Raw genomic sequence first — 26,994 nt, 5'->3', positions numbered from 1 at the left:
TTTCATTTTAATAATTTATGTACGGAGAGCCAAAATCAGACATGCATTAATCCAAAAACTTTCAGAAATTAAATAAAAAAAACAACTTTTTTGAAATGAAAGTAAGGAGCGACATTAAAACTTAAAACGATTAGAAATTACTCCGTATATGAAAGGGGATTTTCCTCCTCGACACCCCGCTCCTTGCGCTAAAGTTTGATTCTTTCTCGCAACTCTACTTTTTAAAACAATAAAAAACTTTAGCGTAAGGAGCGGGGTGTCGACAGAGAAATAGCCCCTTTCATATACGGAGTAATTTCTGTTCGTTTTAAGTTTTAATGTCGCTCCTTACTTTCATTTCAAAAAACTTGTTTTTTTATTTAATGTTTACTTATAATAATGGTTATTGGGAAGTGTGCAGACGTTTTCAGGGGATTTTTTTTTCGGTTTTGGAGGGTGAGGTTGAGGGGAGGGGCTATGTGGGAGGATCTTTCCTTGGAGAAATATGTCATAGGGGAACAGAAATTAAATGAAAAGGGCGCAGGATTTTCTAAAATTACTATAAAAAAAAACAATGAAAAAATAATCATGGAAAAGTTTTTTCAATTGAAAGTAAGGAGTAGCATTGAAACTTAAAACGAACGGAGATTATTACGCATATGAGAGGTTCTAAAAATACTTTAGCATCAAGAGCGAGGTATTTAGGAGGAGGTATCTCTTAAGTTAATTCTTAAGTTACGTATATTTTTTACTAATAAAAACATTCGTTAAAAATTAAAATTTATAGTTACCTTTTCATGTAACCGAAAAATTGCAGGGCAACTAGGCCTCCTTCCCCACCCCTTATTTCTCAAATCGTCTGATCAAAACTAAAAGAAAGCCATTTAGCCAAAAAAGGAATTAATACGCAAATTTCATTTTAATAATTTATGCGTGGAGAGCCAAAATCAAACATGCATTAATTCACAAACGTTCAGAAATTACATAAAAAAGCTAGTTTTTTTAACTGAAAGTAAGGAGCGACATTAAAGCTCAAAACGAACAGAAATTACTCCGTATATGAAAAGGGTTGTCCCCTCCGCAATCCCTCGCTCTTTACACTAAAGCTTTAATTGTTTTAAAAAGCAGAATTGTGGCAAAGAGTCAAACTAGTTTAAAAAAACTAGTTTTTTTCAATGTAATTTATAGTATAAGGATGAAGTCATGTAAAACGTGTCAATATTGATTTCGGTTTGCGAAGGGTGGCTTCACCGTTCTCTTTCAAGCCACCACTTGATTCGAGAACGCTACGCAAGTCAGTCCTCGTGATCTTAACAGGTCATTCCGTGGCAGAGTGATCGGTGTCGGTTTCGGTTGTTTTTCTTTCATTATGTTGTATAGTTATAGCATCATCTCATGTAATAATGCCTAGGCGTCAGTGTAAATTTATGAAAAAGTATTTTAACGAGTGGACCTATATTAGAAAGGGACGCAATGACAGTGAAGCCGAATGGACAGTTTGCAAGAGTGTTTCAGCATTGGTCATGGTGGACTTCAGACATAAAACAACATATCTCATCAGCAAAACATAGGAACAGCTAGAATGCTCTATGTGGCAGTAAGTCACTTAAAAGTCATTTTATAAAACACAAATCAAATGAAGAAATAAATGTTTGAGCACATGAACTAACTCAGGCCTACCATACGGTAAAGCACCATTACAGCTTTAGGTCAACTGACTGTGTGAACAAGTTAAATACAGCTATGTTTAGTGACTCACAAGTTACATTAAAGTTTAGCTCTGCCAGAACAAAGCAATCAGCCCTGGTAATTGGTGTTTTAGCCCCATTCAATGTGAAAACTAGCATTGAAGAGATACATAAATCCCCTTTCTATGGAATTCCAATTGACGCAAGCAATCATAAGGCTACAAAAGCATTCCTTTTGTTGTTCAGTATTTCGACACAAACGAAGGGACAGAGTCAAAGTTACTGAAAGTAGCTTCCTTGCGATATCAAATATCTGCTTTAACTGTATTGATGAATTTAAATTAGGCAAAACCAGTTGTATTGCTTTTTGTTCTGATAATACAAACACAAATTTTGGTGGTTTGATCAGAGTGGGAAAAGCAATGTGTTTACAAAACTAAATGCTAATTTACATGGTGGTATTAGAGGTGCGGGCTGTCCTGCATATGTACGACATAACTGTCTAAATGCAGCAGCTGATAGATTAAGCTTTGATTTTGATAATATTGTTGTCAAATTCTTCTCTTATTTCTCTGTATACACAATGCGAACAGAGAGCCTTAAAGGAATTTTGTTAAATGGTCAGCGTCTAATTTGGCACTATTTTGGCTTTTTCAAAGACTCGTTGGGTATCTTTGATGCCTGCAATAAATCGCCTTTAAAAACTGTCTGGTTCTCTAAAGGATTTCTTTTTAAACAAGAAAAATTGTCCAAAAATTTTATTTAAAATTCATTATAAATCTTTTAGGTGAGGCATACCTGTGGTTTCTCCATAGCAAACTCTATATTTTTGACCAAGGAAGTGAATAGATTGAAGGAAGTACAAAAGTGTTATGGAAGTGAATGATGTGCTGGAAGTTACTCTTAAAGCTTTAACCAGAAGAAATGAAGAACGGTTCATATCATTTTATGTAAAGCCTATTCTTAAACGGGTAAATACTACCCAACAAAAATGTCCAAACATTTTATTTAAAATTCTTTATAAATCCTTTAGGTGTTATGGTTTCTCCATAGCCAACTCAGTATTTTTCACCAAAGAAGTAAATAGATTGAAGGAAGTACAAAAAGTGTTATGGAAGTGAATGATGTGTTGAAAGTTTTTCTTAAAGCTTTAACCAGAAGAAATGAAGAACGGTTCTTATCATTTTATGTAAAGTCTATTCTTAAACAGGTAGATACTACCTAACAAAAGGGAACTGACTTCAAAAGTGAAATTAGAGAGTTTTATAAAAACTGCCTAGTGTATCCGAAAAAATGGAGTGTCCCATTCTCAACGTTCACAAAATTAAAATGAATACTCTTGAAGGACATTCCCAAACGGGAACAAATTGAGGCGACTTTTTTATACTTCCAAAAAAAGTATTAAAACAAATGCCCTAATTAGCTGATTTTGTAAGTGAAAATAGCAGAGTTGGCTATTGAGGATAAAAAAAACATCTCAGTGTCACGAAAAATTAGATACTTTTTTTTAAAACCTTTACTAGGCCAGAGCAACACCCAGAATTTTTGAAAATATGCCAATATGTGTTTGCAATCCCCTCCCATAATGGTAATACAGAAAGAATCTTTTCGCTCAGGAACATCCAATCGACGGACAAAAGAAACAAGAAAGGAGCGGAGACCCTTTCTACAATTTTGCAAGTTCTCCACCATTTCAAAATGGACTGTTCCAGTTCTTATAACTTTATTTTGATAAGAGAGAGGTTTTAGCAAGTGCTGGGACCGCGGCAAAATATTCTCAATTTAAATCTTAGGCGTATGAAATAAAATTTTTGTTTCGTAAAATATTTAGATTAGACTTTAGCTTAAAGAGCACTGGCTTGAAAAGGTAGGCAAAGAGGGTTCATTTCAACTTGTTTTAAATTTCAACGTTACATAAGACTTTTCATGTGAATTTTACTGAATTTAGGTGTATATAGTTAGTTTCAAATTTGATATTTGACATTTCCAATCTATTATGATATTTTTTTTTATATCCCTACTCTAGGCATTTTTGAATCCTACTTTTATATCCCTACTCTTAAGCATTTTTGAATCTAGTTTCCTATTTTCCGTTTGCGCTTTCTGATATCTGCTTCTGTTGAAAGCTATCTCCTCAGGAGAAACTTAATTCATTCTCTTGAGAGGATCTCTGAAAAAACAGAAGAGTAAAGTGGCAGTCATAGCGACTTTCCAATTATTATTACAGAGTGAAAAGCAGAGACAACAAATGACAAATACTAGATAGGTTATTGAAGATTGAGTTTTAAATTGGATGAGCCCCAGAACCATAATTATCGAATAATAAGCTCTCAAAGTTAATCTCTGGTAGAGCCAGAAGAAATTGAAAGGCAAATCTCTAGGGAGAAAAAATCTAGGTATTAATTGATTATTAGCATATCGGACCATAAGTTTTAGCGGTCTGATGCCATGAAAATTGTCTTAAAGAGATATATTGGCAGTGAGAAATATGAAAAAACATCCAAATTGGGCTGAAAACCATAAGCTTTACAAAATAAATGGTTTATGTTCAGTGATGTTATAAAAGATTGTGAAAATACCGTCATGATACCATAATAAGGATCTGACGTCACGGTCTGATGCCATGATAAAGTTTTTCATTATGTTTGAGCAGATACAATCCACCCACTAAAGGAGGATGGGGATAAGGGTTTTTTGGGTTATTATTTTCAAGATATCTATAAGAAAGAGTTAAAAGACCCAAGAACATGGTTGTACAAAAATAATTTGGGATTAAAACATCTAGTAGAAGGAGTATGTAGCTCTCTATTCAGCTCCACGAAAGTGATTTTCCTCCAAAAAAATTCCATGACTAATTGATACAAATTTAACCACATAAATTGGATTTTAAGGTGGTGGAACGAGTGAAAAACTATAAGATCAATTTGAAATTATAAATAAGAATACATCCGCTAAAAACTTGAGAGCAATCAACCATAGAATAGTATATTACTTAGGTTTGCTATATCTTTGAGAAGTTTTCTTTAATTTATTTAATTTTTGCAGAGAGCGTTTTTCACATTAAAATCACGTTTGCAAATACGGCTTATCCTGCGAGTTCTTTGAAGAATGGCTCCAAACGTTCTTGAGGGGTTGCTGACTGCTGTTCTCATATTCAACAGGCAAGACTTCTCTGGGAGCAACATCATGTCATAAACCATTCTTCAAACGTGTGTATAGTTAGGACATGCATGTCCAGACATACGTCCTTCTAGAGACCATTATGAAGGCAGTTCCCATTTATAGGACAAAATTAAAACTTGGTTGTAATAGTTTACAGCTAAGCATGTATCTCTGGAGAATAGAACTACTTGTCTAGGATTCCAATATCTACCAATCAAAGAGCTTCTTTTGCCGCCACATCTTTGGTATGTGCTTAAAAGTGATATTAATATGGATGTCTGCCCGGATTTCCATGCCCAAGCTAGTTTTCTGCCATAAGTTACTAATATATTTAGGCACAATAGCCTTGCTCAGCCTACATGTGAAAACCCCTTAAGATAAGGAGCACTTTCTAAAGAACGAAAGTCAATATTTTTGTTAGAAAGCTACTTTAAAATTCAAGGTGAATATTTGAACTTCTTAAAAGAAAATACCAGAGACTGAAAGAACTTCATAGGTTTTGAAAGGTTGGAGATGCATGATAAAAGAGAAGGATAAATAAAATTATAACGTTTGGTGCCTTGTAACCTACTCTACTCGTTTTATTAGTTCTACTCGTTTTAGTAAGTATACTAAAACAACTCTCCTCGTTTAGTAGCCTACAATTAATTGCCCTGTCTGAGCTTACAGAGTCGTGTCACTGATCCTATTCCAAGCCAAACTGCCAGAAATACCAAGGAACGAACCGCTGTACTCAAGGACAATGAATTTAAAATCTAATGTGCCAACCACTCGGCTAGCACGGCAGAATTAAAATGGGGCATGATTCATCTTTCATATTTATAATTCTTGAAAAGGGCAAAAGTCCCTTGGCCCGCTCCCGAATAACACACTACCTTTAAAATGCATAGGTAGGAAAAAAAGACCGGTTTATTTCGGAAACCCAACGGATATATGCACAAAAAATGTTATAAATCTAAAATTTGTACATAAAATGTTGTAAAAATATCTTGGTGCAAATAGATGTTGCTATATGTTCTCATTTGTTTATTAAAAATTATACATTCACATTCACGTTTTTTACATTCACCCAGCCTTTGATCTTTTCAAGCAAAGAATAAGTATATATGAGATTAAAACGCTATTTTCAAATCATTATTGACAGATTCGAGGAAAGTCAAATATCTAAAATTATATTCAAACAGTTTGTGGTAACGAACTGCAAGTAAGGAGCGGTTCGGCTCAAAAGTAGCCAAACTCTAAAAAAAACAATCTCTTGATAACAACAGGTACATCAAAAGATTCGAATTTTAATTTTTATTCAAAACACATAAAATTAGTCAAGTTTAATCTTACCCAATTTGATAGCAATAGATACATCAAAAGAATTGGCTTATTAATCTGATTCCAAATACATGATTTTCATTAAGTTTAATGCCATCCATCAACAACAACGATCAATGCACCATCAAATTCAACATATTAGATAACCCTATTTTAAAGGTTTTAAACTCCGATATAAAAAATGCGGATTTTTATGTTTTTCTAGAGGAAAGATTACGGATGCGTGTTTTTTTTGGTTCTTTTTTTTCAGAGGCGATCATATTAAACCAGGGATCCTAAAAGATCGACAGATGTGTCAATTGATCGAAAATCAAAAGTTCTAGTGCTCCTTTTAGCTGACCAGAAAGATCGGAGAGCAACTACCCCCCCTACCTCCCCCTTTTTTTCCTGAAGGTATATTTTCAAAATATTAAATTAGTCATTTGATTCAGCACAGTTGAAAGGTTCAATAACTGGGCCTTACGGAATAACATGACCCTCATAGTCCCTAAGAGAAGGGATATACGTTAAACAGTTTGCCCGTTATTCACAAATAGTATTTTTTATTGGGATATAAATGCAGAAATTCTGGGGAAATTTTTCTGCGAGGACTTTTTCATAGGGAGAATTTTCTCTGGGCAGGAACGTTTCTGGAAAAAAAAATTTCAGGGGATATTTACATGGGGGAGAGATTTTCCTGGCATGATGTCCAAAATGATCAGAAATAAAATAAAAATAGACAAGTTACTTTCATCTTAAAGTAAGAAGCAGCATTAAAACTGAATCGAAGAGAAATAATTCCTTATGTGAGGGGGGCTATCTCTTCCTCAACCTTTGCTCTTTACGCTAAAGTTTGAATTTTTGCCATAGCTTTGCTAAGACACAAGGCTGGTCAAATTTGAATGAGAAATACTTTTAAAAAACTTTAAGACTTTAGCATAAACAGTGAGGATTTAGAAAGGGGCAGCCCCCCTCATATACGCAATAATCCCTGTTTGTTTTAAGTTTTAATATTGTCCCTTACTCTCATCTGATTAATTTTTTTATATTTAATAATAGAAAAGGTGACATTTTAAAAATGTATAGACTAAGGTGGGACGATCCTGAAGGTGCCATTGATCTCAAATGCCTGTTATGATCTCTTTTCATTCAACTAGTCTGTGAGCTTTTCAAGGATATTCAATTTTTTCCTATAGATCTTATCTGATGTCTCTGTAAATCTTCATCAGCAATTTTCTTTGTCAGCAATTATATTGTCATAGGTTTTTTTTCTGAGATTGTATTGAATAATCATCCCGGAAAATAGATTCGTGTAGTGGGCAAAATAGTGTAGACTAATTATGCCCTTTTAATAGATAGTGTTAAAATAGTATAGACAATTTTACTTTTAAGCCATGAAAAAAGAAAAACAGTTAGATCATCATATGTATTTCATAATATGGGGCCTTCTGTTTGGAATAATCTGTTGGCTAGCATCTTTTTTTAGATGCTAAAAAATTAGAATATTTTGAAGGGCGGGAGGTTTTGATGTTTTTTTCCACAGTTTTTTGGGGTGGGACGGGGGCTGAAACGAGTAAAAATGATTATAGGACTATTTTTATGCATAGTTTTCATACGTGTGTGTTTTTATTTTTTTATTTATAAGATAGACTAGGTGGATAATCCTGAGTTGTCATGTTTAAATATTTATTTATAAGATATAAATCATAATATGAAATTGCAGCACAAGTCCTTAGGACTTTCTTTTTGCTGCAATAATTTATTAGTGTATCATTTTTATTTATGTTTATATTGTGGATAAAAATGAAACCTAACTACCTACGTACCTATCTACCTACCTAAAGGCCCAAACAAATCCAAAAGTTGGAAAAACTAGGTTTTATTATCAGTATCATTTCAAAAGGGACAAAAAGTGACTAGCAATCGTTCCTTTTATAGAAAATAAAATAATCTTTTGTGGCTGTGTATTTACTTTTTCTTTTCTTTTGCTTTCTTTTCTTTTGAAAACCCGAAAATGGAATATGCTCGTAAACCTTGATATGCATAACAGTCTGATTCGGTGTCGTGTAAGATGTACCATCCAAAATCTAGGAATATGTTCCCTATTTAACGCAAGAATAATATTTAACGGAATATTTTTTTTATATATGTCTTTGGGTAACAAAATTAGGCCAGTAATCCTTTCAACATCCCTCCCCCACCAGTATGTTAGCTGAAAGGTAAGTATCATGCACCTGGTTTGAACTGAAATTCTTTCAGGACTTCCTGTTTGTATGATTTAATAAAAAATTCAGGCCCCTCAACTCCTCTAAACTGTTTGCGTTGAACATTTGTTTTAGATCAATCCAGTCAATGAACCAGGATTAAATTATTAATTTGTCTTTTCTTAGAGAATTACACAGGTTCGCTTAAAAAATTGAGCCTTTTTCCTTCTCTTCTTAATTTTTGCTATTCGTTTTTCAATTTAAACAAAAATCGAAGAAAATTTCAAAAATTTATTTCTGCAGATAAATAAAGCTGAATCTGAACTTTGAATTATTGTATAAAACTGTTGTTTTACATTGAGACGTTAATGTATACTACAGACGAAAATTTAAATACCAAAATTTTCCACCCATAAAACTTAACTTAGTTGAGATTCTAATTCGGGATGTGCAAAAAATATTTTTCTCCGCTACCTGCTGAGTAATTTTTGTATAGCTCTCCCAAATTACTCGCTTGCTATACGTCTTCGATTTTATGACGTCTTTACAAAGGGCACTTTTTCTTGGACTTGAAAAATGCAATCGCAATGGACGAAGAGAAATGAGCTCACTATACCTTTTTCGCTTAGCTTTTGCCAGAATCGAATCATCAGAAGCTAAATTAACCAGAACCATTTTGTAAAATCTTAGAATTATCGTTAAATCTCTATGTGGAATCCTATGAAAGAATTAAAAAAAGCTAATTAAAGTAAAGAGCTAGAATAAAAATTGAAACAACCGTAGATTATTCTGTGCAAAAGGGGGGCTGTCCCTTCCGAGCCAAAGCTCTTTTCTTTAAGGTTTTATAATGTTTTACTTAAGTGTTAAGTATTATATTTACTTAAGTATTAAGTATTACCTATTTGCTTTACTTAAAGTATTATTGCAATGCAACAGTTGTTATTAATAGGCGAGTGCAAACATCTTAATAGAAATTTTATATTATATTTTATTATCATATTTTATATTTTTAATTTTATATTCTTAATAGAGTTCTTAGGCAAATGTGCATCACTAAGCTTTTCTATTTAAAACAAAAAAAAATTCTTTTAAAACGTTAAAAATATTTTTGTGTAAAAAATAATATAAAAATTGGGATAACACCCAATAAATGAATACAGGAAATGAATATAGTCATTAATACCAAATAATTTTGTAGAAGCTCAAGGAAAAATTTCAGTAACCTATTGATTCTAAGCAGGAGAACTCCTTTTCTTTGCCCCAGGCCCCTTAGTACCATAAAGATGCCCTGCATAAGATATTAAAGTTTGGCAGTGATACATGAATAGCTTAGGAATAGGTCAATCGCTTATTCATATTTATGTGGCATTAGTTTTTAGTTCCGTTATTAAAAAATTTGGGAAAGAAATTTAGATTTTTTTTTAAGAAATTGTTGAAAAAATTTCGTCTTAGAAGAAATTTTCTTTCTAAGGGAAAGGATCTTCTTTTTAGAAGAAATTTTATTCTTTTCAGAAATTTTGAAATTTAAAATTCGCTTAGAAATTTAAGGTAGTTTTTCTTTTAATTCTCTTTTTCGTATTAAAAAAAAAGTTTAAAAAAAATTCCTTCTTAAAGCAGTGTATTTTAAAGAGACAGTTTAACTTCTAATATTTTTTTCCTTTTTGCAAATTTACCGATTCCGAATTTAATGTGTGACTTCTTCATTTTACATACCTTAGATTAATCTGGTAAAGAGACATGATTTTCTGATACAGAAAATTAATTTATTTTATATTTTCTTTGCCAAAATACGTTCTGCTTAATTTTGATATCCTACTAATTTTTCATTTTCTGTGGAAGTCAATAGCCCCGGAAACGAAAACCTAGCAAACCATGAACTCATAATGTTTTCTGACAGAAAAGTCATAAGATTTTTAATGTTGCTGGCCATGAACCGTTAGCTTTTAAGATAGTTTTTTTTGTAAATGTTTGCATTGGCTTCAATTAAGTGTCAGGGAATGGGCTAAGATGTATTTTTGAAAAGTTAGGGGGGTTTTGTGTTTTAATTTTTTTAAAGAAAATACCAAAAAAGCCATGATTCGCTGAAAATACAATAAAAAGATATTTTTCGAAATTGATTTTGAAAACTAAAAATTTATGTATTTTTCAATCAAGCACAAACGAAACTCAAGCTATTTGGATAGCTTTAAAGTTGAAAGGCTACCACTCCTATGTGTACCCCTTAGTTAACACTTGATATTTTTGTTGTTGTTGTGTTGTTGTTGTTGTTGTGTTGTTGTTGTTGATCAGGGAAAAAATCTGATTTTTTTTCAGTACAGTGTAAATGACGCTCCGGCCCTTAGAAAGTTCAGGGTGAGATAGCCCTACCCCTGTTTGTGGTAATTTGTCCTTGTTATAATCTTTATTGATTACTCATTTTCATTTCTTTTCGTTTCTGGTTTCATTTATTCATCTATAGCAGTATTTGTTTCATTATGTTTGACATAATTCTTCGTTATAAATTCTGTTCGTTTTGGGTCTTATTTATTCCTTGATAGTAATTTCTGATCCTTTTCAATTCCATTTATTTTAATACTTGTTCTGCTAATCTTACGTTTTATTACGGCTCTTTTCTTTTCTTTGAAAAAAATTCTTATTGGAAATTATTTTTATTTATATTATCAAAATCACATAAACTATCAAGAATTAAATTGATCAGGTCAATTCTTAAGTAAGGAAAATAATTTTAAGCAAATGTCTTTTTTAGACGGTAATTATGACCCTTCTTTGCCTTTCGACATATCTGATCAGATTAAAACTTTTAGGGACTATATTAGGAGGGGAAACGACTCGAAATATTAAGTTTAGGAAAAAAGATAAGAATGCACCCATGTTTTGTATCCTAAAAATTAGTTTGCTCGATAAATGACAAATGTTTGAAAAAGGATTTTTTTTTTTCAAATTTGAAAGTTATGTCCCTAAGCTGCTGTCTCAACAGAACCTCTATGAAAAGAAAAATATATAAAAAAAAAAAATTCGAGGAACTGGGTGCTGAAACTTTTTCCGAAGAGTTAGGACTTTCAATTTTGTTTGACACAGTTAATTGACTTTGAATGTTTTTTTATATATATAATTCTAGACCAAAAGACTTGAATTTTATCTCTCCAATCAGCTTAAAAATTTCTTGAAAATTTTCTTGTTCAGGTAGACCCCTCTTTAGCAACAAATTTGGAAGCGATTTGGCCTATTTAAATTTGTAAAGACCGAAAATTGGCCCAAATATTGTTCAATTACTGATTGACTTGTCAAACAGTTCATGGTAATGAACTGTAAGTAAGGAATGACGCGGTTTAATAGTAACCGTACCTCTAAAAAACGGATTTTTGATATCAATAGATACATCAATAAATGACTTATTATGCTGACTCTGAATATATAAGGCTCATCAAGCTTAATCAGAAGCTAGGAGCCCGAGACAATTTGGAATATTCTTAAAAAAGGGAAAACGCACCTTAAAAGTTAAGAAATCTGAATGAAAATAGAACATTCAAATTCAACGTATCAGAGAACCCTACTCTAGAAGTTTCAAGTTCCTTTGTGGAGTCATGAATTTTCTACCAGAAGAAAGATCACGGAGGCGTGGCTTATTTTTTTCGTTTTTTTTTTCTTAGAGAAGATGATTTCGAACTAATGGTACTAGGATATCTAGTAGGGTTGCAGTCGAACGGATATTAACAGTTCTAGTGTCCTTTATAACTGGCCAAAAAGATTGGATGCCAACTAACTTCCCTCCCGCGTCAATTTTTCTCCAACGTCATTCGATCAAAATTTTGTTATCACCATCTTATTTAGCATAGTTTAAGGAGTCAAAAACTATGCTCTTAGGGGTAACATGACCCCCACAGCACGTGGAATAAAGTCTCTAAGTTATGAAATTTGCCCATTACGTGTGTACAGTATTCATTATTGGAAAGTGTACAGACATTTTTCCGAGGAGATTTCGTGCTCGAAAGGAGTTTCCATGGGGAGAATCTTCCGTGAAGGCGTAAATTTTTTAGGTGAAATTTCCAAGACAAACTTTACGCTGTGAGGAGTTGACAGAATTTTTTTTCATATTAAAGTTCGTTTGGGAAAATTTTTCAGGCTTAATCGTCCGCAAGGAATTTTACGGAGACGGAATTTTGAGCCAGGATGGAATTATTGTTTGGTAATTTTATGTAGGGGGGTATATTTTACGTGGGCTGGGTACAAATACTGCCGCTACTCATTCCCCGTTCCTTACGCTAAAGTCTGACTTTTTGCCCTCTAAATTCCTTAAGAACGGCTGCTTAAATATAAAGGTCGTTTAACTGGAATAATAAGCATATTCAAAACATTATAAAACTTAGGCATAAAGAGAGGGAGGTTGAGGGGAGGGCAGCCCATCATATGCAGAAGAAATTTGGATATTTATAAGTTTTAATGTCACTGCTCACTTTCATCTAACTTTTTATCAAACAGTTCGCGGTAACGAACTGTAGTAAATAGCGACCCAGCTCGATAGTAACCAAAACTAAAAAAAATGAACTTTATGCTAATAGCTACATCAAAAGAATCACATTTTAATGCTGATTTTAAATATATAAGTTTCCATCAAAATTACGAGCCTGAGAAAATTTGCCTTATTTTATAAAATAGGGGAGCACAACCCCTAAACGTCATAGAGTCTTAACGAAAATCACACCATCATATTCAGTGTATCAGAGAACCCTGTTGTAAAAGTTTCAAACTCAAATCTACAAAAATGTGGAATTTTGTATTTTTTTTGCCAGAAGGCAGATCATGGATGCGTGTTTATTAGTTTGTTTGTTCGTTTTTTTTTCCTGGGGGTGATCGTATCGAACCAGTGGTCCTACAATCTTGCAACAGGGCTCATTTTAACGGAAATTAAAAGTTCTAGTGCCCTTTTTAAGTTACCAAAAAAATTAGAGGGCGCCTAGGCCCCCTCCCACGCTAATTATTTTCCCAAAGTCACCGGATCAAAATTCTGAGATAGCCATTTTATTCAGCGTAGCAGAAAAACCTTATAACTGTGTCTTTGGGGACGAATTACTCCCCCACAGTCCCCCTGGGAGGGGCTACAAGTTACAAACTTTGACCAGTGCTTACATATAGTAATGGCTATTTGGAAGTGTACAGACGTCTTCAGGGGGGTTTTTAGATTGGGAGGGGGGTTGAGAAAAGGGGGATATGTTGAGGGAACTTTCCTTGGAAGGATTTGTCATGAGGAAAGAAAATTTTCATGAAGGGAGCGCAGGATTTTCTAGAATTATTTAGAAAAAAATAAAAAAATAGATACGAAAAATTTTTTTCAACTGAAAGTAAGGAGAAACATTAAAACTTAAAACGAACAGAAATTATTACGTATATGATGGGGTTACCTCTTCCTAATACCCCGCTCTCTACGCTAAAGTATTTTTAGTAATTTAAGTATTTATTCTACGGTTTTTGTGATTCAGCGGTCATTCTCAAGAAATTGGGACAAAATTTAAGCTTTACTGTAAAGAGCGAGGTACTGACGACGGGGTGAACCCCCCGATATACATAATAAGAACATGAGAATACAGAATTCGTTACGGAAGCTAATTTGTAAGTTACGTACATCTTTTACTAATAAAAACATTAAAAAAAAATTAAAAGTTCTAGTTGCCTTTTTAAGTAACCAAAAATCGGAGGGCAACTAGGCCTCCTCCCCTGCTCCTTTTTTTTCTCAAAATCATTCAGTCAAAACTATGAGAAAGCCATTTAGCCAAAAAAAATAAATATTCAAATTTCGTTTTAATTATTTGTCTGCGGAGAACCAAAATCAAAACATGCATTGGTTCAAAAACATTCAGAAATTAAATAAAAAACAAGTTTTTTTAACGGTAAGTAAGGAGCGGCATTAAAACTTAAAACGAACTGAAATTACTTTGTATATGAAAGAGGCTGCTTCCATATAAACGCCCCCCTCTTTACGCTAAAGTTTTTTACTGTTTTAATAAGTAGAGTTAAAAGAAAAAGTCAAACTTTAGCGTAAAGAGTGGGGCATTAATGAGGAAGCAGCCCCTTTCATAAACGAAGTAATTTCTGTTCGTTTTAAGTTTTAATGCCGCTTCTTACTTTCCTTTAAAAAAAACTTTATTTAATATAATAATTTATTTTATTTTTATTTAATTTAAATATATAAAAGGCTGGCCTTACAGCTAGTTTTTCATTTAAAGGTAACATAATTGCTTGACTTTTTGGTATTAGTTATCTTGCAACGAAACGAATGAAAATAAAGATAAAAAGAAATCCACAATGACTAATATGTCCAAGGCCCTCTGACATCAAGGATTGTCTATGATTAGTCAATAGAAGACCCATTTTACAGACTCTATTAAAGACTTGATTTTTCCGGCAAAAACTGAATATAACAACAGCCATGCAAGTCTGATCCGGAAAAGGAACTTGTAGTCCTCAGATTTATACTTATAGTTTCTAAAAAATTTAGTAAAAATTCAGATTTAATATTTTAAATAGTTTCTACCTATGCCCCAGAGATCTTTATTGTTTGACACACTGTCATGATTGCTCCTTGCATATTTGGATTTGGATTTCCAAAAACAATTTTTTCGTAAATGGCTTTGGAGACCTAGCTGGACAATTGACTGTAATACAATTGACTGTAAATACAATTGACTGTATATAGTTGTAACGGCGGTAAAATAACTGTACATGCCTGTAAATGACTGGCTGTACTTGAAGTGTAAAAAACTAAGAATTTTTTAGCCTGTGAATGAAGAAAAAAACAAACATGAATGTGCATTTTTGAGCATTGAGCGACAGTTTAAAGGAAGTTTCCACAAAAATATCTGTCCCTTACTGAATTTTTTGTTTTTAATAATAGTTTTCGTTCTTGGTATAGCAATTTTTTATTTATTTCTTTGATGCTTTTTTTTTTTAATGAGATTCAAAGCAGTTGATATATACAGCTGATTCTGATGCAAAAGAAAGACCGAAATTGACCATTTCAATTTGCTTACTCTCAAGCTCAAATATCATTTTTGGAACAAACGCAAGTGTAAGTGGGCATTTTCAATTTTTTCAAAACTTTTGGTCATTTTTGTTGAAATTAAATGCCTTAGTATTAATAGCAATAGAAGTGCTGTAAAATACTTACCAATGACATTCAAGTTAACAAACAGGCTTCTGTGGGGCTGTGTATTAATTTGACATTCATATAGCCCTGAATCTCGGGCTTGGCAGTATTTAATTTGTAATGTCCATTCATCATTGTGGCGATGATGAAGTGCAGTAAAGCGCTGGTCAGACGTGTATGTATATCGGCCGACAGTTAGAATATGTACGTCTCGATGACGGATCCACGACACCTAAAAATTGTAATTTAAAGCAACTTGAACATTGAAAACAAATAAAAGCTCAGTAATAAAAATGTGGTCTTCCTATGGTATATTGGTACAGGATAAGGAAAGTGACGCTTGGAAAACCTGAGGACTGCAGCTCAAAACTACCTGTCGCAACGCCATCTCTATCGAGTAGTGGTGCCCCTTGAGATAGGGGCACCACTACTCGATAGACACTGGCACACTCTTACCAAAATGTACACGCTAGTGTCAGGTGCTGCAGTAATATGTTGAAAGAAGTAGTAGCAATGGTATCCAAAACCAAATACAATTCAACCATCTCAAAATAAATACTACAGCCAAAATGATATTAAGCATCAAGGGACTTCTACACTACTTACGTAATCTTCTATGATAAGTGATTACGTTATATCAAGTTAAGCACAATTTTTCACGCTTCAAAAAGTAATTTCGGACAAGACTAACTAACTAACTTTTCGGACAAGAAAAATCCTGAATTATCATAATCATTATAAAAAATCATCACAATCATCATAACCGAATTATTACAAACAAGCAATGTAGAACAAAGATGGGAATTGAAGCTCCGATCGAGCATGAAAGACTTTGTACGAGAACCTAATTAGTTTAATTTCAAAATCGAGTCAATCGAGTTTAATCGAGTCATCCAAACAAAAGCATTTATTGACAAACAAAATATGAAATTTTATAGACATGGATCAAATATGGCACCTCCAAGACACCAGACAATAGATACCAAATTCAAAAGAACATGGCACAAAGCTTTCTGAATACTGTTATGACCTGAAGTAAACCGAAATCAATTTTAAAACTTTCACAGCCTCCTTTCTGGGGAGTTGGGATCTAAGAAGGGCAAAGTAAGGAAGGAAGAATTTCTTATTGACAGGACAGAGGAGGAGGGCTAGGCCAAATTTTCGCACAGTTTCTCATGAAAAATATAAAAGGAATCAGGCATAAATACTTCTAGATAAAACAAAAGTAAGGCAACGGAAAACTTCCCTAGATGGTTTGTACTGATCTCTTTTGAATCCGTTCAGTTTTTTCTCTTGCTTTTTGCATATTCTAAAAGTGAGGGAAAAAACATGCAGAAAATTAACTTTAGTTAATTGATTAATTTTAGAAAATTAAGTAAATTTCTTAGAAAAAGAATTGGCACCTGGATTTACTTTAGCGTTTTCAGCATTCGGAATGAGCTATTTGCCTTTTTTACAATAAATCTAGCATTTTCAGGCCAAATAAGGCCAGATGAGATTACTATCTCTAGGAGGGTAGTACTGGTCCTAAGGAGAAATGGGTATATAGTTTGTTCAAATTCAGGTTGGCTTTTCGTAAGAAATAAAAATGTCATTACTGTGCATTTATCTTCATTTAATCCTTGTGGGACACCATAAAAAAACCAGCAAAGAAGAAGAAACGCTATTTTTAAATTTTACTATTTGGTCAAACTTTTATAATACTAAAAATAAGACGGTCAGGAATGTTTTTTCCGTCATCTTTTTTGTTAAAGTCTTGTACAAGGTTGAAGGCATTTTTTAAATTATTACAATGAATTAATTTATTATAATTAAATTTATTCATTTCCTGGGCGCTTCCAGATATTTTGCAGTGAAATTAAGTGAACTAGTTAGACTAAGAATAGTTAAGCATTTTGGGATGGTACCAGAATTCTTCTTATCAATTACTTCCAGAAATATTTTTTTTTATTAACAAAATTTTGTAGTCACAGTAGAAAGTTCTCAAAAAACTTTGCTGAAGATCTATGCAACAGTGATTAGCCTCACACCAGAAGAATGATTAATTGATTCTTATTTTTGAAGCGCGAGTGATGAATTCAATTTTTAACTTTTTTGAATAAGTATCCAGTTTTAGTTACATTATCGTAAATAATATAAAGGGGGGACGATAATTCTTCCGCAAATACTTTATAGAGGGCTAATGGAAAATCAAAAAGTGCCACTGATGCTCTCCTTAACTAAAAAATTTTCTTGTTCATGTTTGAAATTCAGATTTTAGGCATTAAATTAAAATTTATATTTGAATCCTCCTGTGAATATTGGGATGTTGCTTCAGTTGAATTGACGAGGACTTTTCAGGAGGTAGTTTTTGTAAATTTAAAGTTATACTTGTATGTAAAGACTATTTCACGAAGCCACCTGAATAAAATTTGGTGACGGCAGACACAATTATGCACACCGAAATGTTTTTCAACGGTGCGCCGCCGAAAGTAGGTCAGTGCCGTACCTTCAATAGATCGGTGTCTCTTCTATTTTTATGATCTTTTAGCTACTTTAAAATGTTTTGAAGACTAAATTGATATCAGTCCCTATGGGAATTCCGTCCGCAATTTCTTTTAAGCTTCAATACCATGACCGAGCCTTCGACAAAATAAGGACAAGAGATCAATCTTAGCTTTTCGCAATTTATTTTTATTCAAACGATCTACAGTGAGGCATTAAACTGCCTGACAATTGAATAATCTGATAAAATAGGGAATTTAAAATTTAATTGAATTAAGCTCTAAAACTCAAATTAAACAAATGTACTTCCATCCTAAGTCCATACGGAGTGTATATCTCACTCCATTTCTGAATTTCCTGGTATTGCAACTTCCTCATTGCTTCAAGATAAAATCCTCTACTTTAAGAGTGACATAATAAAAGTTTTGAAATGAGGCATTTCAACCGACTCCTTTGAGAATGAAAGAATTTACTTCTGTTTCCATCGAAGCAATTAAGGTACTGTGGTTGTGGACGTATTTGAACATGGGGGTTAAGCATATCAAACGATCAAAGTTTTGCTTTAGCCTATAGGATTTAATATATGATTTATTTTTTTTTACATATTTATTTTTTAGAAAAATTAACATGTTGCTCGTTAAGAACAGTTTGTCAAGGAGGCACACTCGTGCCTCTATAAAGAGGCGACACACGACAATGTTAAGCGATCTTCGGTTCCAGTGGTCGCAAAGGGATGGGGAGGGATGCATTTCATAGCCCGAGCTCCAACTAAGAAACCTGCAAAATTTCATCCCCCTCCAACTTTTCCTTCATGGGGAACATCTGGCCGAAAGTTTCGACCCGTCAACCCCAGCCCCCCTTTAACGTTGTCCGATCAGGCTGAAATCCACAAGTTAAGGTCCCCTAGGGCCCAGGAGCTTATCCGCGAAATTTCAGCTCGATCCGATAACTCCTTCCCTGTTTTCCAGAAACCACGCATAGCCACTTAAAATTCATTTTCTTTTTTTTCTCGACGCCTACAGGTCACATCCGACATCGGATCTGGGTGTACGAAGACTCATTCGATGCGGAATTCTCCGAGTAAGTGCCCTTGAAAGTTTCGTAGGAAAATCTTAACCCCCCGAAAGTTTCGACCCCCCAACCCCACTCCCCCCTTTTAACGTTGTCCGATCGGGCTGAAATTCACAAGTTAAGGTCCCCTACGGCCCAGGATCTGCGAAATTTCAGCTCGTTCCGATAACTCCTTCCCTGTTTTCCAGAAACCACGCATTAGCTACTTAATTAACGCATTTCTCTCCATAAGAGCCCATGTTAATTTGAAATTTTTAAAAGTTATTGAGAAGTTATATTTACACACATGCAAGTGATTAGCTCAGTTGGTAGAGTGTGGGACTTTTAATCCTCTGGTCAAGGGGTTGGGGGGCGGCAGCCACCCAACTTCCTCTCCTAATTCCTCTACGAGGCGTACAGGAATTATTAAATTACATTTACCATGGATTGTAGAAAAACGTACAGAAATAATATGAAAAAAACTTCGTTTTCTTAAAGAGTTAAAGAGGCTGCGTCCCAAAGTCGAACCTTAAAACGTACAGGAATTAGAGGAGGCAGTTGGGGGGCTGCGGCCCCCCAAACCCCCCGCTCTTGGCTTCGGAAAGGCCCTCTTTTAATTAACAAAAAATTGAAATGAATGAATAATGGAATAATTTCGAAAAATGTTAAACACAAGAGGACAGGAGAACCATTGCGCCGAAACTAGTAATTAGTAACAATGAAGTCCCCCCACACAAAAAAAACTGTACAAAAGAGTCTTTAAAAGCGGGGGGTTTTGGGGGCGGCAGCCCCCCAACTGCCTCTTCTAATTCCTGTACGTTTTAAGGTTCGACTTTGGGACGCAGCCTCTTTAACTCTTTAAGAAAACGAAGTTTTTTTCATATTATTCCCACAAAGTGTTAAAAGAAAAATAGGCAACATCTTGTAAAGAAAAGCAAAAAATATAAAAAGAGGTAGCATCAAAAAAAGAAAGGTATTATTGATAATTAAATTTCTGATTCTGGCCTTAAATTTCAGAAATTAATTTGAATTAAGTTTTAAACTCCCCCTGTTTTCGTCATTTCTCATTAATTATTGCATAAATAAATACGGCATTATTTATAATTAAATTTTTAATTCTGGTCTTAAATTTCAGAGTTTAATCTGAATTAAGTTTTAAACTCCCCCTGTTTTGTCATTTCTCAGGCAATTTAAGGAACCAGGTTTAAACATAAGAATCATTTAGCTAGAAATAAAGTCGAGCAGTTTCCTGTAAAGCTTATACAAGCTTGTGAATATCATGTGTAAAAATAAGCTTGTTTACACGGTGTAGAGCCAACATAGAATGCTTAACATTAGCAATTAGTCCTGTGCCACTTAAAACCCGTTCTGCTGCTGCACTTGCTGCCGAAAACGATAGAATTGTTCTTACCAAAGCTGCAATCCATGGCAGCTGAGTAGAATATCTTTAACAGAATCCAATGGTTTGAATGATTGCATTAAATAGGACAGGATCTTTCGATCTCCTGGCATGGGCTACATAGCCTAGATATACACTAGCATGCTAACCACAAGTTGAAATGGAGGGACCTGGCTTGTTGATTGCACAAATTTGGATCACAGCAGATATGATAAAGTACTTTATGTCAGTCTACAACACTAAAGTCTTGACCACTTTGAACAAGAATTCCTTTTTTGTCAGTGGGCCACTAAGAAGGTACAGATGCACATCAGTTTCATTTATCTTGAATATTTAAAGTCCAAAAGGCACCTCTCACCCTGAGACCATCCCTTACGAAGCGAAAGTCAAACTTATTTCTCATCTTTCAAACAGTTCGTGGTAACGAACTGTAGTAAGGAGCGACCCGGCTCAATAGTAACCAAAACTCTAAAAAATTGAATTTTGATATGAATAGCTACATCAAAAGAATCACATTTTAATGCTGATTTTAAATATATAAGTTTCATCAAGTTTAGTCTTACCCATCAAAAGTTACGAGCCTGAGGAAATTTGCCTTATTTAAGAAAATAGGAGGAAACACCCCCTAATAGTCGTAGGATCTTAACGAAAATGACACCATCAGATTCAGCGTATCAGAGAACCCTACAGCAGAAGTTTCAAGCTCATATCTACAAAAATGTGGAATTTTGTATTTTTTGCCAGAAGACAAATCACGGGTGCGTGTTTATTTGTTTTTTTGTTTTGTTTTTTTTCCCAGGGGTCATCGTATCGACCAAGTAGTCCTAAAATGTTGCAAGAGGGCTCATTCTAACGGAAATGAAAAGTTCTAGTGCCCTTTTTAAGTGACCAAAAAAATTGGAGGGCATCTAGGCCCCCTCCCACGCTCATTTTTTCTCAAAGTCAACGGATTAAAATTTTGAAATAGCCATTTTGTTCAGCATAGTCGAAAACCATAATAACTATGTCTTTGGGGATGACTTACTCCCCCACAATCCCTGGGGGAGGGGCTGCAAGTTACAAACTTTGACCAGTGTTTACATATAGTAATGGTTATTGGGAAGTGTACAGAAGTTTTCAGGGGGATTTTATTTTGTTTGGGGGTGGGGCTGAGGAAAGGGGGCTATGTTGGAGGATCTTTCCTTGGAGGAATCTGTCATGGGGGAAGAAAAATTCAATGAAAAGGGCGCAGGATTCTCTAGCATTACTATAAGAAAACAATGAAAAATAAACATGAAAACGGTTTTTCAAATGAAAGGAAGAAGTAGCATTGAAACTTAAACCGAACAGAGATTATTCCGCATATGAGGGGTTCTAAAAATACTTTAGCATAAAGAGCGAGGTATTTAGGAGGAGATAAATACCTTGCTCTTTATGCTAAAGTATTTTTAGTAATTTCAACTATTTATTCTACGGCCTTTCTGATTCAGGGGTCATTCTTAAAGAATTGGGACAAAACTTACGATTTAGTGTAAAGAGCGAGGTATTAACGAGGGTACAAACCCCTTCGTATACATAATAAAAATATAAGGTTATGAAAGTTTGTTACGTAAGTTAATTCTTAAGTTACGTATATTTTTTACTAATAAAAACGTTCGTTAAAAATTAAAAGTTCTAGTTGCCTTTTTAAGTAACAAAAAAATTGGAGGGCAACTAGGTCTCCTTCTCCACCCCTTATTTCTCAAAATCGTCTGCTCAAAAGTAAGAGAAAGCCATTTAGCCAAAAAAAGAATTAATATACAAATTTCATTTTAATAATTTATGGGCGGAGAGCCAAAACCAAACATGCATTAATTCAAAAACGTTCAGAAATTAAATAAAAAAAAACTAATTTTTTTAGCTGAAAGTAAGGAGCGACATTAAAACTTAAAACGAACAGAAATTACTCCATATACGAAATGGGTTGTCCCCTCCGCAATCCCTCGCTCTTTACGCTAAAGTTTGACTCTTTGCCACAATTCTACTTTTTAAAACAATTAAAAGCTTTAGCGTAAAGAGTGAGTGATTGCGGAGGGGACAACCTATTTCATATACGGAGTAATTTCTGTTCGTTTTAAGTTTTAATGTCGCTCCTTACTTTCAGCTAAAAAAATTAGTTTTTTTATTTAATTCTTTCAGAAGCGAAATAGAACTACTATCACTTGGTTGAAACTCAAGGTGACCTTTTAGGAGGCCCCAACAGATTAGGGAAATATTTAGAGTGGGAATTTTTTTTCCCACTCTAAATATTGTAGAGAAATTTGATACTAGAGAAATAATATAAAGAATAATATAAACTAGATAACTAAATAATAACTAGACAACTAAATATAAACTAAATAATATAAATAATCCAAACTAGAGAAATTAAATAGTAGAGAAATTTGATTATAGAGAACAATTGTCACTCATCAGTTCATATTAATCGTGATCTAGAACAAGGTCAGTTTTTCCAATTTTACTTAAAACATTTGCCAGAGGTCCTTTGTAAAGAATAATGCTGTACATCATACAACAACAAAAGAGAGAATAATGAGGACTTTTTTTCCCAAGACAGTGAACCAACAAAACCTATTTGAATATTTCGGCCCTATATCTAAGGGCCGTCTTCAGCAAAGAAAAAATAAAAAACAATAAAACACTTACAATAAAAGTTCTCAGTTAAAAATCCATTTTTTATTTTAAAATAGCCTTGGTATCATTACTTCTTAACGAAAAGTTCAGCCAAGACTGTCTGATAAAAGCTAACATTTTACAAGATAAAAAGGTTCATTCATTTCACTAACTGTATTTATTAAAAATTGGAATGATTTCTTATTGCGATTAAATAAAAAAAACAAGTTTTTTTAACTGAAAGTAAGGAGCGACATTAAAACTTAAAACGAACAGAAATTACTTCGTATATGAAAGAGGCTGCTTCCTCATCAACGCCCCGCTCTTTACGCTAAAGTTTGACTCTTTCTCTCAATTCTTCTTTTTAAAACAGTAAAAAACTTTAGCGTAAAGAGCGGGGCGTTGATGAGGAAGCAGCCTCTTTCATATACGAAGTAATTTCTGTTCGTTTTAAGTTTTAATGTCGCTCCTTACTTTCAGTTAAAAAACTTGTTTTTTTTTATTTAATTTCTGAACGTTTTTGAATCAATGCATGTTTTGATTTTGGCTCTCCGCAGAGGAATAATTAAAACGAAATTTGCATTTTTTTTTTTTTGGCTAAATGGATTTCTCATTATTTTGATCGAATGATTTTGAGAAAAAAAGAGCGGGGGAGGAAGCCTAGTTGCCCTCCGATTTTTTGGTCAATTAAAAAGGCAACTAGAACTTTTAATTTTTTACGAATATTTTTATTAGTAAAAGATTTACGTAACTTATAAATTAGCTTACGTAAAGAACTTTTGTATTCTCATATTTTTATTACATATATGAGGGGGTTCGCCCCCTTGTCAGATCCTCGCTCTTTACACTAAAGCTTAAATTTCGTCCCAATTCATTAAGAATGACCCCAGAATCACAAAAGCCGTAGAATAAATAGTTGAAATTACTAAAAATACTTTAACGTAAAGAGCGAGGTATTAGGAGGAGGTGAGCCCCTCAAATGGGTAATAATATCTGTTTGTTTTAAGTTTTAATGCTGTTCCTTACTTCCAGCTGAAAGAACTTTTTCATATTTATTTTTTCATTGTGTTTTTAAATAATGCTAGTAAATCCTGCGCTCCCATCATGGAGATTTTCTTCCCCCATGACAAATTATCGATGGAAAGTTCCCCCAGCATATCATCCTCTTCTCAACCCCTCCCCCAACCAAAAAACACTCCTGAAAACGACTGTACACTTCCCAATAACCATTACTATATGTAAGCATTGGTCAAAGTTTGTAACTTGTTGCCCCTCCCATGGTGACTGTGGGGGAGTAAGTCGTCCCCAAAGACATAGTTATAAGGTTTTTCGACTACGCTGAATAAAATGGCTATCTCAGAATTTTGATTCGTTGACTTTGGTAAAATAATTAGCGTGGGAAGGGGCCTAGGTGCCCTCCAATTTTTTTGGTCACTTAAAAGGGCACTAGAACTTTTCATTTCCGTTAGAATGAGCCCTCTTGCAACATTCTAGGACAACTGGGTCGATACGATCACCCCTGGGGAAAAAAAACAAAACAAAAAAACAAATAAACACGCATCCGTGATCTGCCTTCTGGCAAAAAATACAAAATTCCACATTTTTGTAGATAGGAGCTTGAAACTTCTACAGTAGGGTTCTCTAATACGCTGAATCTGATGGCGTGATTTTTGTTAAGATTCTATGACTTCTAGGGGGCGTTTCCCCCTATTTTCTAAAATAACGCAAATTTTCTCAGGCTCGTAACTTTTGATGGGTAAGACTAAACTTGATGAAACTTATATATTTAAAATCAGCATTAAAATGCGATTCTTTTGATGTAGGTATTGGTATCAAAATTCCATTTTTTAGAGTTTTGGTTACTATTGAGCCGGGTCGCTCCTTACTACAGTTCGTTACCACGAACTGTTTGATATTTGCCTTCTCTGCAGCTAATCTGATAGTTCTTTTGATATTGGGCTTGTTTTTGTTCGTTCCTATTTTTGTTTTATTTTGAATTAGATTATTTTCTATAATTAATTTTGTGTACATAGGGTTGAGTGTGTATTCACCCAAGTCTCTATTTAGGGATGTATTATTATTTAAGTTTCGTTTGATTTCGATTGCCTCACGGACAGTTTGTTTGATTCCTAGGTCATTGCTAATTAGAATTGTTTCGTCAAATAGAACATAATGGTTTGGATTTTCAAAAATATGATTACTTAAAGCTGAATCGAAATATATGGAGTTATTTTTAGATTTTAACGCTTTTTCAATACTTTCTTTGTGTTGCTGTAATCTTGTTCCTAAATTTTGGTGGGTTCGACCAATGTAATAATTTCCACAACTACATGGTATTTGATATACTCCTCGTAGACGAGTAATTGGGATTTTATCCTTACCAGAATTGACAAGATTCATTATACTTAAATTGCTTGTGAATACAACACGTAAATTGTTCTTTAAACAAACTTTTTTCAGTTTTGAAGTTATTTTCGGAATATATGGCAGGTAAATCGTGCTTGTGGGTTTATTAGAATCATTTACTGGTGTGGGATTTAAGGCTTTAGAAGAATGCATCTTTAATCTTTGAGCAATAACAGTATTTATGAGAGAAATCGGGTACCCGTTGCCAAAAAGTATGTCTGTAATAAAATTTAATTCTTTTTTAACATACGGCTCTGAACAGATATTAAGTACTCTGATATTACCATACCTCTTTTAACCTGTGAAGGATGGTTAGATTTGAAGTGAAGGTATCTATTATTATGCGTAGGTTTTCTGTAAACCGCAAAATCAAGTAAATTCACACTTCGTATTATCAATACATCTAAAAAAGGTATTCTTCCATCTCTTTCGGTCTCTAGAGTGAATTGCAGGTTTCTATCGTAAGTATTTAAATGTTCTAGAAAACCTTTAAGTTCACTTTCGCCATAATTCCAAACTGAAATTATGTCGTCCATGAAACGTCCCCAAAAAACATGATTAAGAAAATACGAATCTAGGGCCCAATTTGTACATCATACTATATTTTGTATCCAATCTTGTGTGCAAGCCCCAAGTGCAATAAAAACACTAGCATAAGTAGCTTTCAATTACTGAAGATGGTGATCAAGAAGAAGAGAGGATGGACTAAATCAAATTAATACGCTTTTAAGACTGAAATTATGTAAGTTAAATTTCCTACATAAAAATGAAATAACTTATAACTTAGCTGAAATCTGTCAAATCTGAACATGGTTATATTCAGGGAGAAGAGTGAAAATTACAGGGAAAGTGTTATCAAGGAGGATTCTTAGTGAGTCTTGGAACTGCAGGTAGAAACTGAGATGGTCATGAAACAAAACTACTGTTTATAAAACAATTCGTGATAACGAACTGTAGTTCGTTACTGTAGTTGTAGTTTCATATTTATTTTTTCATTGTTTTTTTTTTAAAATAATGTTAAAAAATCATGCAAAGTCTCCTTGCCTCATGAAAAGTTTTTCCGTGGAATTATCCTCCCAAGTAACCCCCCAACCTCAAATCTCCCTCCCAAACCAAAAAAATCCCCCTGAAAACGTCCGTACACTTCCCACTAACCATTACTATATGTAAACACAGGTCAAATTTTGTAACTTGTAGCCCCTCCCATGGGGACTGTGGGGGAGTAAGTTGTCCCCAAAGAGATAGTTATTAGGTTTTTCGACTATGGTGAATAAAATGGCTATCTCAGAATTTTGATCCGGTGACTTTGAGGAAAAAATGAGTGTGGGAGGGGGCCTAGGTGCCCTCCGATTTTTTTAGTCACTTAAAAAGGACACTAGAACTTTTAATTTCCGTTAGAATGAGTCCTCTCGTGACTATCTCGGACCACTGGGTCAATACGATCACCCCGGGGGAAAAACAAAGAAACAAATAAACACGTATCCGTGATCTGTCTTCTGGCAAACAATACAAAATTCAACATTTTTGTAGAAAGGAGCTTGAAAATTC

General features: G+C 33.9%; 1 protein-coding gene across 5 annotated transcripts in view; it reads right to left on the bottom strand.

Annotated features, from left to right (window-relative positions):
* LOC136030952 (zwei Ig domain protein zig-8-like) overlaps positions 1-26,994 on the bottom strand; it is a 278,116-nt gene that overhangs the window by 70,814 nt on the left and 180,308 nt on the right. For all 5 annotated transcript variants that reach the window (XM_065710089.1, XM_065710093.1, XM_065710090.1 and 2 more), the window contains one exon: positions 15,498-15,708. In XM_065710089.1, the coding sequence (XP_065566161.1) occupies positions 15,498-15,708 (211 nt within the window). The remainder of the gene's footprint in view (positions 1-15,497; positions 15,709-26,994) is intronic.

Source organism: Artemia franciscana, chromosome 9 (assembly GCF_032884065.1).
Source record: "Artemia franciscana chromosome 9, ASM3288406v1, whole genome shotgun sequence".
Lineage (NCBI taxonomy): Eukaryota > Metazoa > Arthropoda > Branchiopoda > Anostraca > Artemiidae > Artemia > Artemia franciscana.
The sequence above is the reverse complement of the archived record's forward strand: the minus strand, read 5'-3'. Positions and strand labels throughout refer to the sequence as shown.